At 43.4% G+C, this 12,793-nt stretch overlaps 1 protein-coding gene across 1 annotated transcript in view; it reads left to right on the top strand.

Moving 5' to 3' along the window:
- CCDC33 (coiled-coil domain containing 33) overlaps positions 1 to 12,793 on the top strand; it is a 101,083-nt gene that overhangs the window by 18,623 nt on the left and 69,667 nt on the right. Inside the window, exon 4 of the mRNA XM_087878108.1 lies at positions 6,929 to 7,092. Within this exon, the coding sequence (XP_087734234.1) occupies positions 6,929 to 7,092 (164 nt within the window). The remainder of the gene's footprint in view (positions 1 to 6,928; positions 7,093 to 12,793) is intronic.

Below are 12,793 nucleotides of genomic sequence, written 5' to 3'. Positions count from 1 at the left end.
TTTGGTTTCACCGGTTTGCAAAATCTTGAGACGTGTGTATTTCAGCACATGGCCAGCTCTCCAAGACATACTACAGTACATATTTTGCAGATATGAACCGATTTTCTCCTATGTTCTTCCATTCGTGAATTCCAGTTAACGTAGCATGAAATCTCCCTTTTATCAATCCATGTTACTGAGAATTCTCTCCTATTTTGCTTCCCCCCCCCCGCCCTTCTTCTTTTGGAACCTGGTGACTTCAGAAAAAATCAGACCACAGAAAACCCAACATGCGAAGTCGATTCAGTTTCTTTTCTTTCGGAACCAAAAAGGTAGGTTAGCAATAAATATAATGTCATTATAGATTAGAAATAGAATGTAAAGTGGAGCAGCTGTGTTTTAGGATGGCACCAAAATGACCCAGATTTTTTCTTTCTTTCTTTCTTATAACCGTTTCATTCCTCTCAAATTCTGTTACTGGTATTTTTCAGGGTAACTAGGTAAGGTTCTTAAAATACCTACTCGGTCTTTTTTTTTAAAGCCAGGAAATTAAAAACGGCCATCTCCTTTAATACTCAGGGATCTTTATCTGCCATTTTAATGGAAAGCCATAAAGATTTATGTCACATCGTATTATTTACATTATATGACAGTGCCGTGTTAAATTCTTTGGCCTAACAAAGATGATAAAAAAAGGTATGCCGTTACAGTAGAACATTTTATGTAACCTAGTAGATCAAGAGTTTGTCTAATATTAGGTTTTTTTAAAAATAAAGCTTATTTCGCAAGGAAAGAAAAATAAAATAAATCCAAGCAATGGCTGGTACGAATGCAGATTAAGCTTTTAAAGGTATCCAATTCTCGGTTTGGGGCTGAAATAAAAATTGAGTGCATTCCTAATAGACTCTGTGGGAATAAGGTATGAAATAATGACGCAGGCTGGTGTGTTTGGAGATATATCAACAAAAAGATCTGAAGAAACCAGGTTTGATCTGTCTCATAAAGAGGCTGATCTCCTGCATCTTTTCCCCAAACGTCTCAACCTGCTTGATCAGTTTCGCAAACGCCTCCAGTGCTACGTCAATTTTGCAAAAGGTTGTTATTTTTTTCCCCCCTTGTGCTTTCAAACCTTCCTTCCCTCCGTTGTTTTCGTTCATGCTTCAGAGAGGAATGCTAAGAAAACTCTACAGATGCTTCCCATTTCAAACAGGACTCCGGGAAGGAGAAAGAGAGACGAAGAAAAAAAAATAAAAAATAAAAAAAAATAAAGCCGGAGGCAAGAGTAAATAGAGAATATGCATTCGGCTGTTATATGGGTTTATGCTTGGCTTCTTTAGGAGAATGAGTACAAATTGGTTGTGCCAAAAGGAATGATATAAATGCACGTCTTTCCAGGAGGGTAGGATTGCATAAGTGTTCTCGGGAGCAATTCTGGGTCTAAAGAGAGAAATATCCAGTGGTGGGATTCAGCCGGTTCGTGCCTATTCTTCAGAACCGTTTGTTAACTTTCTGAGCAGTTTGGAGAACCGGTTGTTGGAAGAAATCTCCTTTTGTTTTTTTCCACTTTACAGGGTTAATCCTGTAAGGAAGGCAGGAAGGAAATATTCTGGTGTTGTTTCTTGCCTAATCTTTATTGCCCTGCTTATAGAAACGGCCTCTAGGTTAAGCCTTGTTACATTGTAACAGCTAAAGGTTCTTGGCAGTACGTCCAGACTTACTGAGCTTCTCCGGAGTCCCATCCCCCGATTTGCTGGTACTTTCCTTTGCTTTATTAGGGGCTTGACTTTCTTAAAGGGGAAGGGTTATTTTAAGCTTATTACACTGCTGTTGGGAGCAAATTCTCCCCTGTTGGAGTTCTTCCAGCTGGGATGCAACGATCAGCTGAAAAAAAGTGACTTATGACTGTTTTTCACACTTACGACTGTTGCAGCATCCCCACAGTCATGAGAGGCTGGGCGAGGCAAAGCGCCCCTCGACGTGAGTGATGTTGAGTTGGCCACACCCACCCAGTCACATGACCACCCAGCCACAACTACCCAGCTGGTCATTAGGGCAGAGAACCGGTTGTTAAATTATTTGAATCCCACCACTGGAAATATCAGAGCAATCTAAGGCAACCGACAAGGACTTTGTTATGATTGAGGATGGAGAAGACAGAAGAGAGATGGACCAAAGTAGGCTTGTCTCGTGAAGCTTTCAAGCAGGGACATTGAACAGGACTAGCCAAGAAGACTTGAAATAAACAAGGTTGAACCCCCAAAACAAGAGGACAAGAAGTGGTAGCTTTGCAAGCATGGTTTGGATCTGTTGGAAGAAATGTCCATCTGGGTTCAGTTCCAAGTGGGGAGAAAGACATTGGAAACATGGTGGCTGTTTGGAAGGATGGTTTAATGGTGGACAGGACCACATAGTTTTGAGGTCCTGGGCAAAAAAGCACATGAGAGAGAGAAAGGGAGGGAGGGAAGGAGGGAGGGAGAGAGGGAGATATTTATAGCCTCTGTTGGGCTTTGAATTTGAGCTTGTATTCTGATTGGTTGTCAGACTCCCATGGGGCCATGCAACCTAACTTTGTAGGTTGTCTTTTGAGTCCCAAGCTTGGTTGAATCTTGCTGGCTGATGTAATCTTCCCAGGTGCCATATGGTGAGTTCTGTTGCTAGATAGGTAGAGGGCTAATCCTACCGTTGCTGGATCTTGAGTGAGGGTATTTGCTTATGAATAGACCTAGCTATCTTTTTATCTTTTAAGTGCGGACATCTGTTGTGGGCTATTGAGGAGGGTGGGGGCTATTAAGAGTGAGTCTGCTTCCTGCCTCAAAAAAAAAATATGTTTCTCCATTTCTCATCCAGGGAAATATAATATTCTGCTTTTTTAATATTTCCTAGCATATTTCATTCTTCTAGGAGAGGGGTGGGTGCTAACTTCCTACAGATCTTAGGACTTCCTTCTCAACTACTGGTAGTAGAGTATTTCCTATGATTTTTTGGGGGGAAGGGTGCCCTTGAAGACTTTTGGAAAAAGCACCTTCAGGTAAAGGAATGGGGAAGCATTTTCAGACTTCCAAGATTGTGTTGCTGAAATTACCTACAATAAAAGGTAGCATCAGTACTCCTGGTTTGTGCTTCGGGTTTGGGCTGCCTTAAAGGGCTGGCAGATGTTGAGTGAAGGCCAGGAAGCCTTAGTTCAAATCTTTCCATATTGGGTTGGGAGATTTGGGGCCAATTCTTAGCTCTCCGGTCCATCAACCTCACACATTTTGGAAATTTCAAATTGGAAGGTCCTTATATACCATAGGGTCCTTTGGAAGAGAGGCAGCAAGGAGAGCAAAGGCATCAATAAATAAATACCCGCTTCTCTCGGTTTCTTTTAATGTTTCATCTTTTATTCATTCTGCCCCCGACCCCTTCAAGGCCCAGAAGGACGTCAGCCTTTCATTTGACCGCGTCTTTATTATTTGCAGAGGGTGGACCAACCGTGGATAGAGGGCTCCCGGGGTGACTTCTTGAGTGCTTGTCCAACTCAGCTCTGGCAAAGGCCACAAGATGGGAACTTTCAAAAGAACCAGCCCTGAATCGACCGAGTGCCTGCTGTTGTATAATGCAGAACTTCCTGGAAAGGGCACCAAAGAGATAAAACCTCTCTCTCTCTCTCTCTCTCTCTCTCTCTCTCTCTCTCTCTCTCTCTCTCTCTCTCTCTCTCTCTCTCTCTCTCTCTCTCTCTCTCTCTCTCTCTCTCTCTCTCTCTCTCTTGCATACATGTGCATTTTATAGAGTAGAGTAGAGTAGAGTAGAATAGAATAAATAGAATAGAATAGAATAGAATAGAATAAATAGAATAGAGTAGAGTAGAGTAGAGTAGAATAGAATAAGGAATAGAATAGAATAAATAGAATAGAGTAGAGTAGAGTAGAGTAGAGTAGAATAGAATAAGGAATAGAATAGAATAGAATAGAATAGAGTAGAGTAGAGTAGAGTAGAGTAGAATAGAATAAATAGAATAGAGTAGAGTAGAGTAGAGTAGAGTAGAGTAGAGTAGAATAGAATAGAATAGAATAGAATAAATAGAATAGAGTAGAGTAGAGTAGAGTAGAATAGAATAAGGAATAGAATAGAATAGAATAGAATAGAGTAGAGTAGAGTAGAGTAGAGTAGAGTAGAATAGAATAAATAGAATAGAGTAGAGTAGAGTAGAGTAGAGTAGAGTAGAATAGAATAGAATAGAATAGAATAGAATAAATAGAATAGAGTAGAGTAGAGTAGAGTAGAATAGAATAAGGAATAGAATAGAATAGAATAGAGTAGAGTAGAGTAGAGTAGAGTAGAATAGAATAAATAGAATAGAGTAGAGTAGAGTAGAGTAGAGTAGAGTAGAGTAGAATAGAATAGAATAGAATAGAATAAATAGAATAGAGTAGAGTAGAGTAGAGTAGAATAGAATAAGGAATAGAATAGAATAGAATAGAATAGAGTAGAGTAGAGTAGAGTAGAGTAGAGTAGAGTAGAATAGGATAGAATAGAATAGAATAAATAGAATAGAGTAGAGTAGAGTAGAGTAGAGTAGAATAGAATAGAATAGAATAGAATAGAATAGAATAAATAGAATAGAGTAGAGTAGAGTAGAGTAGAGTAGAGTAGAATAGAATAGAATAAGGAATAGAATAGAATAGAATAGAATAGAATAGAATAGAGTAGAGTAGAGTAGAGTAGAGTAGAATAGGATAGAATAGAATAGAATAAGGAATAGAATAGAATAGAATAGAACAGAAGAATAGAACAGAATAGAATAGAATTCTTTATTGGCCAAGTGTGATTGGACACACAGGGAATTGGTCTTAGTGCATATGATGTCAGTGTACATAAAAGAAAAGATACGTTCGTCAAGAATCATACGGTACAACGCTTAATGATAGCCATAGGGTACAAATAAGCAATCAGGAAACAATATCAATATAAATCGTAAGGATACGAGCAACAAGGTTACAGTCATACAGTCATAAGTGGGAGGAGATGGGTGGTGGGAACGATGAGAAGATTAATAGTAGTGCAGACTTACTGAATAGTTTGACAGTTTATATGAAAAATGTAGCCACCAACTCCTTTAGTACATCATGAACTGCAGAGGAAACCAGTTTTTGGTCTTAGAATTTTCCTTCCTTGCTTCTTTCCTTCCCCTCCCCTCAAAATTTCTTCCCTTCTTTCCTTCCAGCCTTCCTCCTTCTATTTCTTTTCTTCCCTCTCTCCTTCCTTCCTTTCTCCCTCCCTCCCTTCCTTCCCCTTTCTGTCTCCCTCCCTCCCTCCCTTCTTCCTTTTTATTTCTGTCTCCTTCCTTCCTTCTCTTCTTCCTTCCTTCCTTTCTCCCTCCCTCCCTCCCCCTGTCTCCCTTCCTTCCTTCCCTTCTGTCTCCCTCCCTCCCTCCCTTCCCCTTTCTGTCTCCCTCCCTCCCTCCCTTCTTCCTTTTTATTTCTGTCTCCTTCCTTCCTTCCTTCCTTCCTTCCTTCCTTCCTTCCTTCCTTCCTTCCTTCCTTCCTTCGCTTCTGTCTCCCTCCCTCCCTTCTTCCCTCCCTCCCTCCCTTCCTTCCTCCCTCCTTCCATCTTTTTATTGTACGCTCAGCAAAAGTGGCTGCCCTGCTTTCTCCCGCCAGGAACCAGGCCTTATCTCTTCTCCTGGTCTCCTCTAACCTTTGGCGGTAATCGAGACGTAATTGCTTAACGCAGCCTGGAAGCTTTTAGTCTCAGTCTCGGCTTTGGCTGGATTAGAAGCAACATGTCAGCTGCACATAAAATGAGGTGGAGGTATTTCTCGGAAAAGCTAGCAGTGCCCCCCCCCCTCCCGCCGCCCTCCGTTTTCCAGACCTGCCATCCAGAGAGGCGTTTTTTCCAGTCATCCCTCACGATTTCCACCAGTGGAATAAAAGGAGGGCATGTAAGGAACTGTTGGAGTGTGGAATAATTTGGGGTAGCCAAGCATCTTCCTTTAGATTGGGGGGGGGTGTTTCAAACTCTTGGGAATGGCTGTCGATGAAGCGCTAATGAAAAGGTGATGAAGAGCATCTTCCCCCATCCTTCATTTGCAAGTCAAGGAAGCTGAAACATTTAACTCTTGCCTCGCTTTTCTGTGTGTGTGTGTTTGTGTGTGTGTATTTACAACACTATAGTTGTTAGGATTAACAGTCACATGAAACAAAGTATGGAGCCTCTTTCCTCCCTCCCTCCCTCCCTCCCCTCCTTCCTTTTTCCTTCCTTCCTTCCTTCCCTTCTTCCCTTCTTTCCTTCATCCTCTCCTTTTCCTTCCCTCCTTCCTTCCCTCCTTCCTTCTTTCCTCCCTCCCTCCCCCCTTTTCCTTTCTTCTTTCCTTTCCTTCTTTCCTCCTCTCCTTTTCCTTCCTTCCTTCCTTCCTTCCTTCCTTCCTTCCTTCCTTCTTCCCTCCCTCCCTCTTCCTTCCTTCTTTCCTTTCCTTCTTTCCTCCTCTCCTTTTCCTTCCTTCCTTCCTTCCTTCCATCCATCCATCCATCTATCCATCTATCCATCCAGTGATCATCATTTGTAACTTTCCCAGATGGTTTCTTGACAAGCAAAGTAAATGGGTGGAGGGAGGGGGAAGCTGGATTCATTTAACAACCAGTGTTTCACTTAAGAACAGTCCCTCTTTAAGGAAGATGGTCGGTTCAGAAATGTGGAAAACAAACAAAGAACTGTCTTGCTTAACAATGCAACTTCTGGTCCTCATTGTAACCCAACTCAGATAGATGCTTCCGCCTCCCGTAATCCCCTGTTTGAGGAGCTCCTGAAAGTGTCCGTGGCATCTTCTACTTCCAGAAATGGAGCTACGGTGGTGATTGAACCCGTGGAAGGAAACCGACTCCAATGAACTTGCCATTCCTTCCTCCTTCTGATAGAAGATCAGACCTCCATCCACAGGTTTCAATTTTTTTCTCTGGCTTCCACCTGGCAGGTGAAAGAAGATCCAGCTGGACCAGGACAAGCCGCGTTGACGTCCCACACAAATGAGTGGCACCTGGCTAATCCCGAAAAGGAATCCATCACCTTCGTGCTCCACAGTGCCTCCAACCTGCCCTCAACTCGCAAGGGAAATGTCCCCCACCCGTATGTCATTGTGTGAGTATGTTTCCCACCCCCCAAACTTCTGCAAACATTCTGAATTTTATTTATTTTTCTTTATTGTTACACTTTCCCCCCCCCCGCCTGTATTATTTTTACGAATAAGGCAGCCAATAATACTCATCCCTCTTCCTATTTTCCCTACGACAACAACACTATGAAGTTGTTTGGGCTGAGAAGAGAACGACTTGACCTAGTCCTCCAGTATGTTTTCATGGCTTAGGCAGGACTAGAACTCACATCTCCTGGTGATTAGCTGGTTTTCCTGCCTAAAATGGGACTAGAACTCACTGTTTCCTGGTGATTGGCCCAAAGCCACCCAACCAGTTTGGTGTGCAGTGCTCTATAGCATTGGAGTTGAAACAGTTTATGTCCAGGATGTGAGAGGTCTGTAAATATTTTCACAGCTCTCTCTCTTTTTTTTTTTATTAAAAAGTTTTACAAAGAAAATCCCCCCCCAATATTCCCCCCACCCTTTTCCCCTCCCAACCACCCCCACATCCCTTCCCCCCTTCCCATCCCACCCTCCCCACCCCCAGACTTCCCAGAGCAAAATACAGGGTATTTCGATTAACAATCATAAACTAAATTAACCTAACTATTCTTAAACTACCAAATCCCCCCCTGAAACCTTAACTCCACTATGGTTAACCATAATACTTCTAGAGTTTAACATTCATTCATAAGCTATTTGATATTTTCTTGTCTGATACTTATTTTGAATATAATCAATCCATCTTCTCCATTCCGATATGTATCTTTCTTGTGTATAGTCCTTCAAATACGCAGAAATTTTCGCCGTTTCCGCTAAATTCGCTACTTTCAATGTCCATTCTTCAATAGTAGGCAAAGAGTCTGTCTTCCAGTATTGCGCTACCAACAGCCTAGCTGCTGATATTAAGTTTAAAATCAGTTTGGTGCAGGATACAGGTCCTCCATGGAAGGCAGGTTGGTAGCCATGGTTTTTTCTGCAGTTCTAGTGATCCTCTGAAGTCTGTTTCCCTCTTGTTGGGTTGCAGAACCAGAAGCGTTCGACGTTCTACATTTTTTTGCGTTGAAGAAATATAGCCGAGCAGCCGAGAGTTTCCCCCTTGGTGGGGTGTCTAATCAGGGCACCATGGGACTCAATTATAGCCTAGCTGTGTGGGCTGCCTGATTAATTGAAAGGGCATTGCTGAGTGGGTTGGGGATCAGAAGAAAGCCTCTTGGAAGCAGGAGGGAGCCGAGCGGAGCTTGGTTCTCCAGGACCCCAACGGTTTGCAAAGCTCCTTCAGACTTCAGAGGTGAGGTCCCAAAGCCCAGAAGTGGCAGCCTTTGGGAATCCCAGGAAGAAAACAAAACAAACGATTTTGCATTTTCGGCACGAAAACATCTTTTACACCCAGCTTTACCAATGGGGGTGGTGGGGGTGGAAGGATTTAATGATCTGCAGAGGGATAAACAACAGCGAAAGGCAGACATTCTATAGATCAATCGTAAATAAATGCGCCCGGCTAGAAAAGCGATCTAGCAAGAAGTGAGATTTGATGGATTCGGACCTTCTCTTCTGCTGAAAGACAAAGGAAAACAGAAATACGACGGTTCTTTGGCAGGCTGGGAGACTGGGAGGCTACAAAAGCACAGGAGGTCCAACCACATTTTGAAGTAATTAAGGAGTAGAAAGCTTTGTTTGTTTGTTTGCTTGCTTGCTTGTTTGCTGGAAACCACGCTGGGCATTTTGAGAAAGAGACCCTGAGGGTGCGGTGATGAAATAGGAATGTGGTCATTTGTCCTTTTGGGGTTGATGAGAGCCTCTTCCTCCTCCTCCTCCTGAGTGGTCAGTCCACCAGCTGCCTGCAGTCCCCCAAAGAATATTACTACTACTACTACTACTACTACTACTACTACTACTACTACTACTACTTCTTCTTCTTCTTCTTCTTCTTCTTCTTCTTCTTCTTCTTCTTCTTCTTCTTCTTCTTCTTCTTCTTCTTCTTCTTCTTCTTCTTCTTCTTCTCTTCCTCCTCCTGGGTCCACCAAATAATAATATTATTTCTTCTTTTTCTCCTCCTCCTCCTCCTCCTCCTCCTCCTCCTCCTCCTCCTCCTCCTCCTCTTATCTTCTTCCTCGTTCTCCTCCTCCTGGGTCCCCCAAATAATATTATTTTTTCTCCTCCTCCTCCTCCTCCTCCTCCTCCTCCTCCTCCTCCTCCTCTTCTTCCTTCTCCTTCTCCTTCTCCTTCTCCTCCTCCTCCTTCCCGGCCTCAGAGTGTCATGCTGGTCATTTTCAGGATTTTATTTTTCCCATTTATCATCTGAATCAAACCTCCACCAAATGATTTTTTCTGTTTCTCTCTCCCATGTCCCTTATAAAACCAACAGAAGAGAATATTTCTAGCTGGGAGTTGATCTGTGGGGTTGCTTGATGCTCTCTGAGCTTGGTTGTTCTCTTCCAGATGTTTAATTACCCAACTAGATAACTGAAACCCTTGTGGTGATGAGCCCTAGCTGGGAAACGAAACATCTGGAAGAAAACAACAACTAAACTCAGGGTGCACCAAAGACCCCACGCCTTATGAAAACACTGTAAGTTGTTCAGAAAACTAATCTTCGTACGGGAAGTTGGGTTATGGAGACATTGAAATAGTCTTGGCTTAAGAACTGGGAGAAATAAAGAGTTGGGAATGGCCTTCTTTGAATTTTGGACAGGTTCAGGCTATAGAAATCAGGTGATGACTTATCCTTGGGGCGAAGAGACCACGTGAGAAAAGGCAAGTTGGTTGCAGGTCAATGGGAGGGTTGCTTCAAAAGCTATCAACCCTCCGGGAATCCTGTCTCATTAAGCCTCAGGGTTTGCCCGCAGCCTCGGTAAATCTGTACTGTTGAACTAATAAATACACTGTTTGGTTGGCTGGAGGAAGGGAGCAGCTGTTTGAGAAGGGAAATCGTTCAGAGCCGTAGAAGAGAAATGGCTTTTTGGAGGTGGCTGCCTCAAATTATTACCTCTTAGAAGCTTTCAACGTCTTCATCTTCAACCACAAAGGGACATACGTCTCCTTCTACATCCGGGGTGGGTGTCCAACCTTGGCCACTTGAAGACTTTGCAGTTCTGTCTCACCCTGCCCAACACCCTGCCCAACACCATACGGAGGATTCCAGATCTGCGTACCTTCCGCCGCGCGCTTAAGACGTTCCTATTCCATCAAGCTGGCCTGACCTAAACTTTTCCTCTTTTTAAATGGGAATTTTAAATTTGGTTTTAAATTGGGGTTTTAAAATGGTTCAGCCAAATTTATTTAATTTGTTTTATCTCTATTTTAAATTTTGTATTTATATGTTTTATTTTATGGCTGTTCACCGCCCTGAGTCCTTTGGGAGTAGGGCGGTATACAAATTTAATAAAATGAAAAAAAAAACAAAACATCTGGCATAAGAAAGATCTAAGAATAGCCTTGCAGAATGAGGCCAAGATCCACCTTCAACAGATTAACAGAGTTGGAAGGCACCTTGGAGGTCATCTAGTCCAGAGGTCTCCAACCTTGGCAACTTTAAGCCTGGGGGACTTCAACTCCCAGAATCCCCCAGGGAGTTGAAGTCCGCCAGGCTTAAAGTTGCCAAGGTTGGAGACCCCTGATCTAGTCCAACCCCCTGCCCAAGCAGGAAACCCTACCTCCGCCTCTACCTAGGATCAAACTCCCAACCTCCTGATTGTGAGGCAAGAGCTCTCCCTCTAGACTTGTGGACTTCAACTCTCAGAATTCGCCAGTCAGCTGTGGATTCAAAGCATTGTCTTTCACCAACGCAGACTTGGCTTAGCTATAAAAGTTGGCCTCTTTCCATGTTTCTCTCCTGGAAAGAGAGAATCCTCTTACGAATCCACCGATGATCTCAGCGTTCGTTCGTTCGTTCGTTCATCCTTTTTGCCTTCCTCCATTCTAAATATTTAGAGCTTTAAAAATATAGAGAGGTTTCATTCTTGGCCCCCCTATTCAAAGTTTATTTCCAGTCCGAAGGATCATCTGTTCTTCTATTATTAATAGATCTTTAATCGGATTTTCTTGTAGGGAAAGTAAGCAAATATCATTGATAAATAAATCAACACTCCTGTTTCTGCGAGTGAGCAGGATGGAAGCTTTTAAAAGGGGCTATTTTAAGAGTCTCTCTCCCTCCCTTGCTCTTTCTCTTCTCTTCCTCTTTCCCTCCCTCTTTCTCTTTCTCTCCCTCTCCCTCTCTCTTTCTCTTTCTTTTTCTTTCTTTCTCTTTCTCTTTCTCTTTCTTTCTCTTTCTCTTACTCTCTCTCTTTTTTCTCTCTTCCTCTTCCTCTCTTCCTCTTCCTCTTCCTCTTCCTCTCTCCCTTCACCAGTTTCACCAGACGACTGCAGCTTTGTTCCTGCTTCCCACCCATCATTAGCATCTTGCTAATTCCTCCTGCTTATTCAGCTTAGAAGGATCCGTTGCTAACAGCAGATGCCTAGCAACTGACTCATTAGAAGGTTCTGCTCTCCCAAGGCCATTGCTAGGCCACCATTTGCTGTTCCTCTTAATGCCCCGTTTCGTACTCCTGGAGATCAAATCAGCATCCTTTCAAATCACAGCGGAGATCATTCCGCCTCGCTTTCTTCCCCATGGTTACTGAAATAGACGTCTTGGAAGAAGACACCTGATGCATCCTGCATGACTATTTCACAATTGCTCCTGCAAACCTCCTACCCGGGGGAGTGGGTGAGCTACCTGGATTCCTCTCTGCCTCTTTGACCTCAGGTGGGATGGGAAACACGATCCCAGCTTGGGTTGCCATGGTGAAAGATGGACTGTGATGGAATCTAGTGGCAAGGCTCAGCAGGGACAGTTGCAAGAGCCTTGACGAAGATGGATGAGACGTGTCAGGCGCAAAGAATCAGGGCCGTAAGTTATGTTGCAGTTCAGAAAATTTATTGCTCAAGCAATAAACAGGAATCTAGTCAACTAAAGTTCAGAACTAAATTGGCACCAGATAACGGTCGACAGTATTCAAGAGAGATTGGGTTTAGACCATTTGTGGGAACGTAATGATTCTGGGCCGATGACTCCCTTAACTCCTCCCGCCATTTCTGCTTGCTCTTCTCCTACTGAACCTGAGTTATTTGGAGTTCCATATCCCCAGTTCAGATTCAAAATATTTTTTTTCCTAACCTTTCCCAAAGCTTGATTTGTGACCGTTTTTCACACTTATGACCATGGCAGCATCCCCATGGTCATGTGATCAAAATTCAGATGCTTGACAACTGGGGTGTGTTTAGGACGGTTGCCGTGTCCTGCAATCGTGGCATCCCCCTTTGGCGACCATCTGACGAGCAAAGTCAACAGGGAAGCCAGATTCACTTAACAGCCGTGTTACTAACTTAACAACTGTGGGATTTGCTTAACAACGGTGGCAAGAAAGGTTGTAAAATGGGGCAAAATTCATGTAGCAACTGTCTCGCTTAGCAACCGAACTTTTGGGCTCAATTGTGGTTGTACGTCGAGGACTAGCCATACTAAGCTGGTGGCAGACACGGGTTTGAAGCGGGGTGAAATCCAGCAGGTTCTAACAGGTTCTAGAGAACCTGGTGTGGGAAGGGAATGGGGATTTTGCAATATCCTTCCTCTGGAGTGGGGAGGGAATGGAGGGTTTGCAGTATCCTTCCCCTGGAGTGGGATGGGAATGGGGATTTTGCAATATCCTTCCTCTGGAGTGGGGA

The sequence above is a fragment of the Pantherophis guttatus genome, chromosome 13 (assembly GCF_059756535.1).
Source record: "Pantherophis guttatus breed Tessera chromosome 13, ASM5975653v1, whole genome shotgun sequence".
In the NCBI taxonomy this organism is placed as follows: domain Eukaryota; kingdom Metazoa; phylum Chordata; class Lepidosauria; order Squamata; family Colubridae; genus Pantherophis; species Pantherophis guttatus.
Note: the sequence above shows the minus strand (reverse complement) of the source record. Positions and strands in the feature narration are given on the sequence as shown.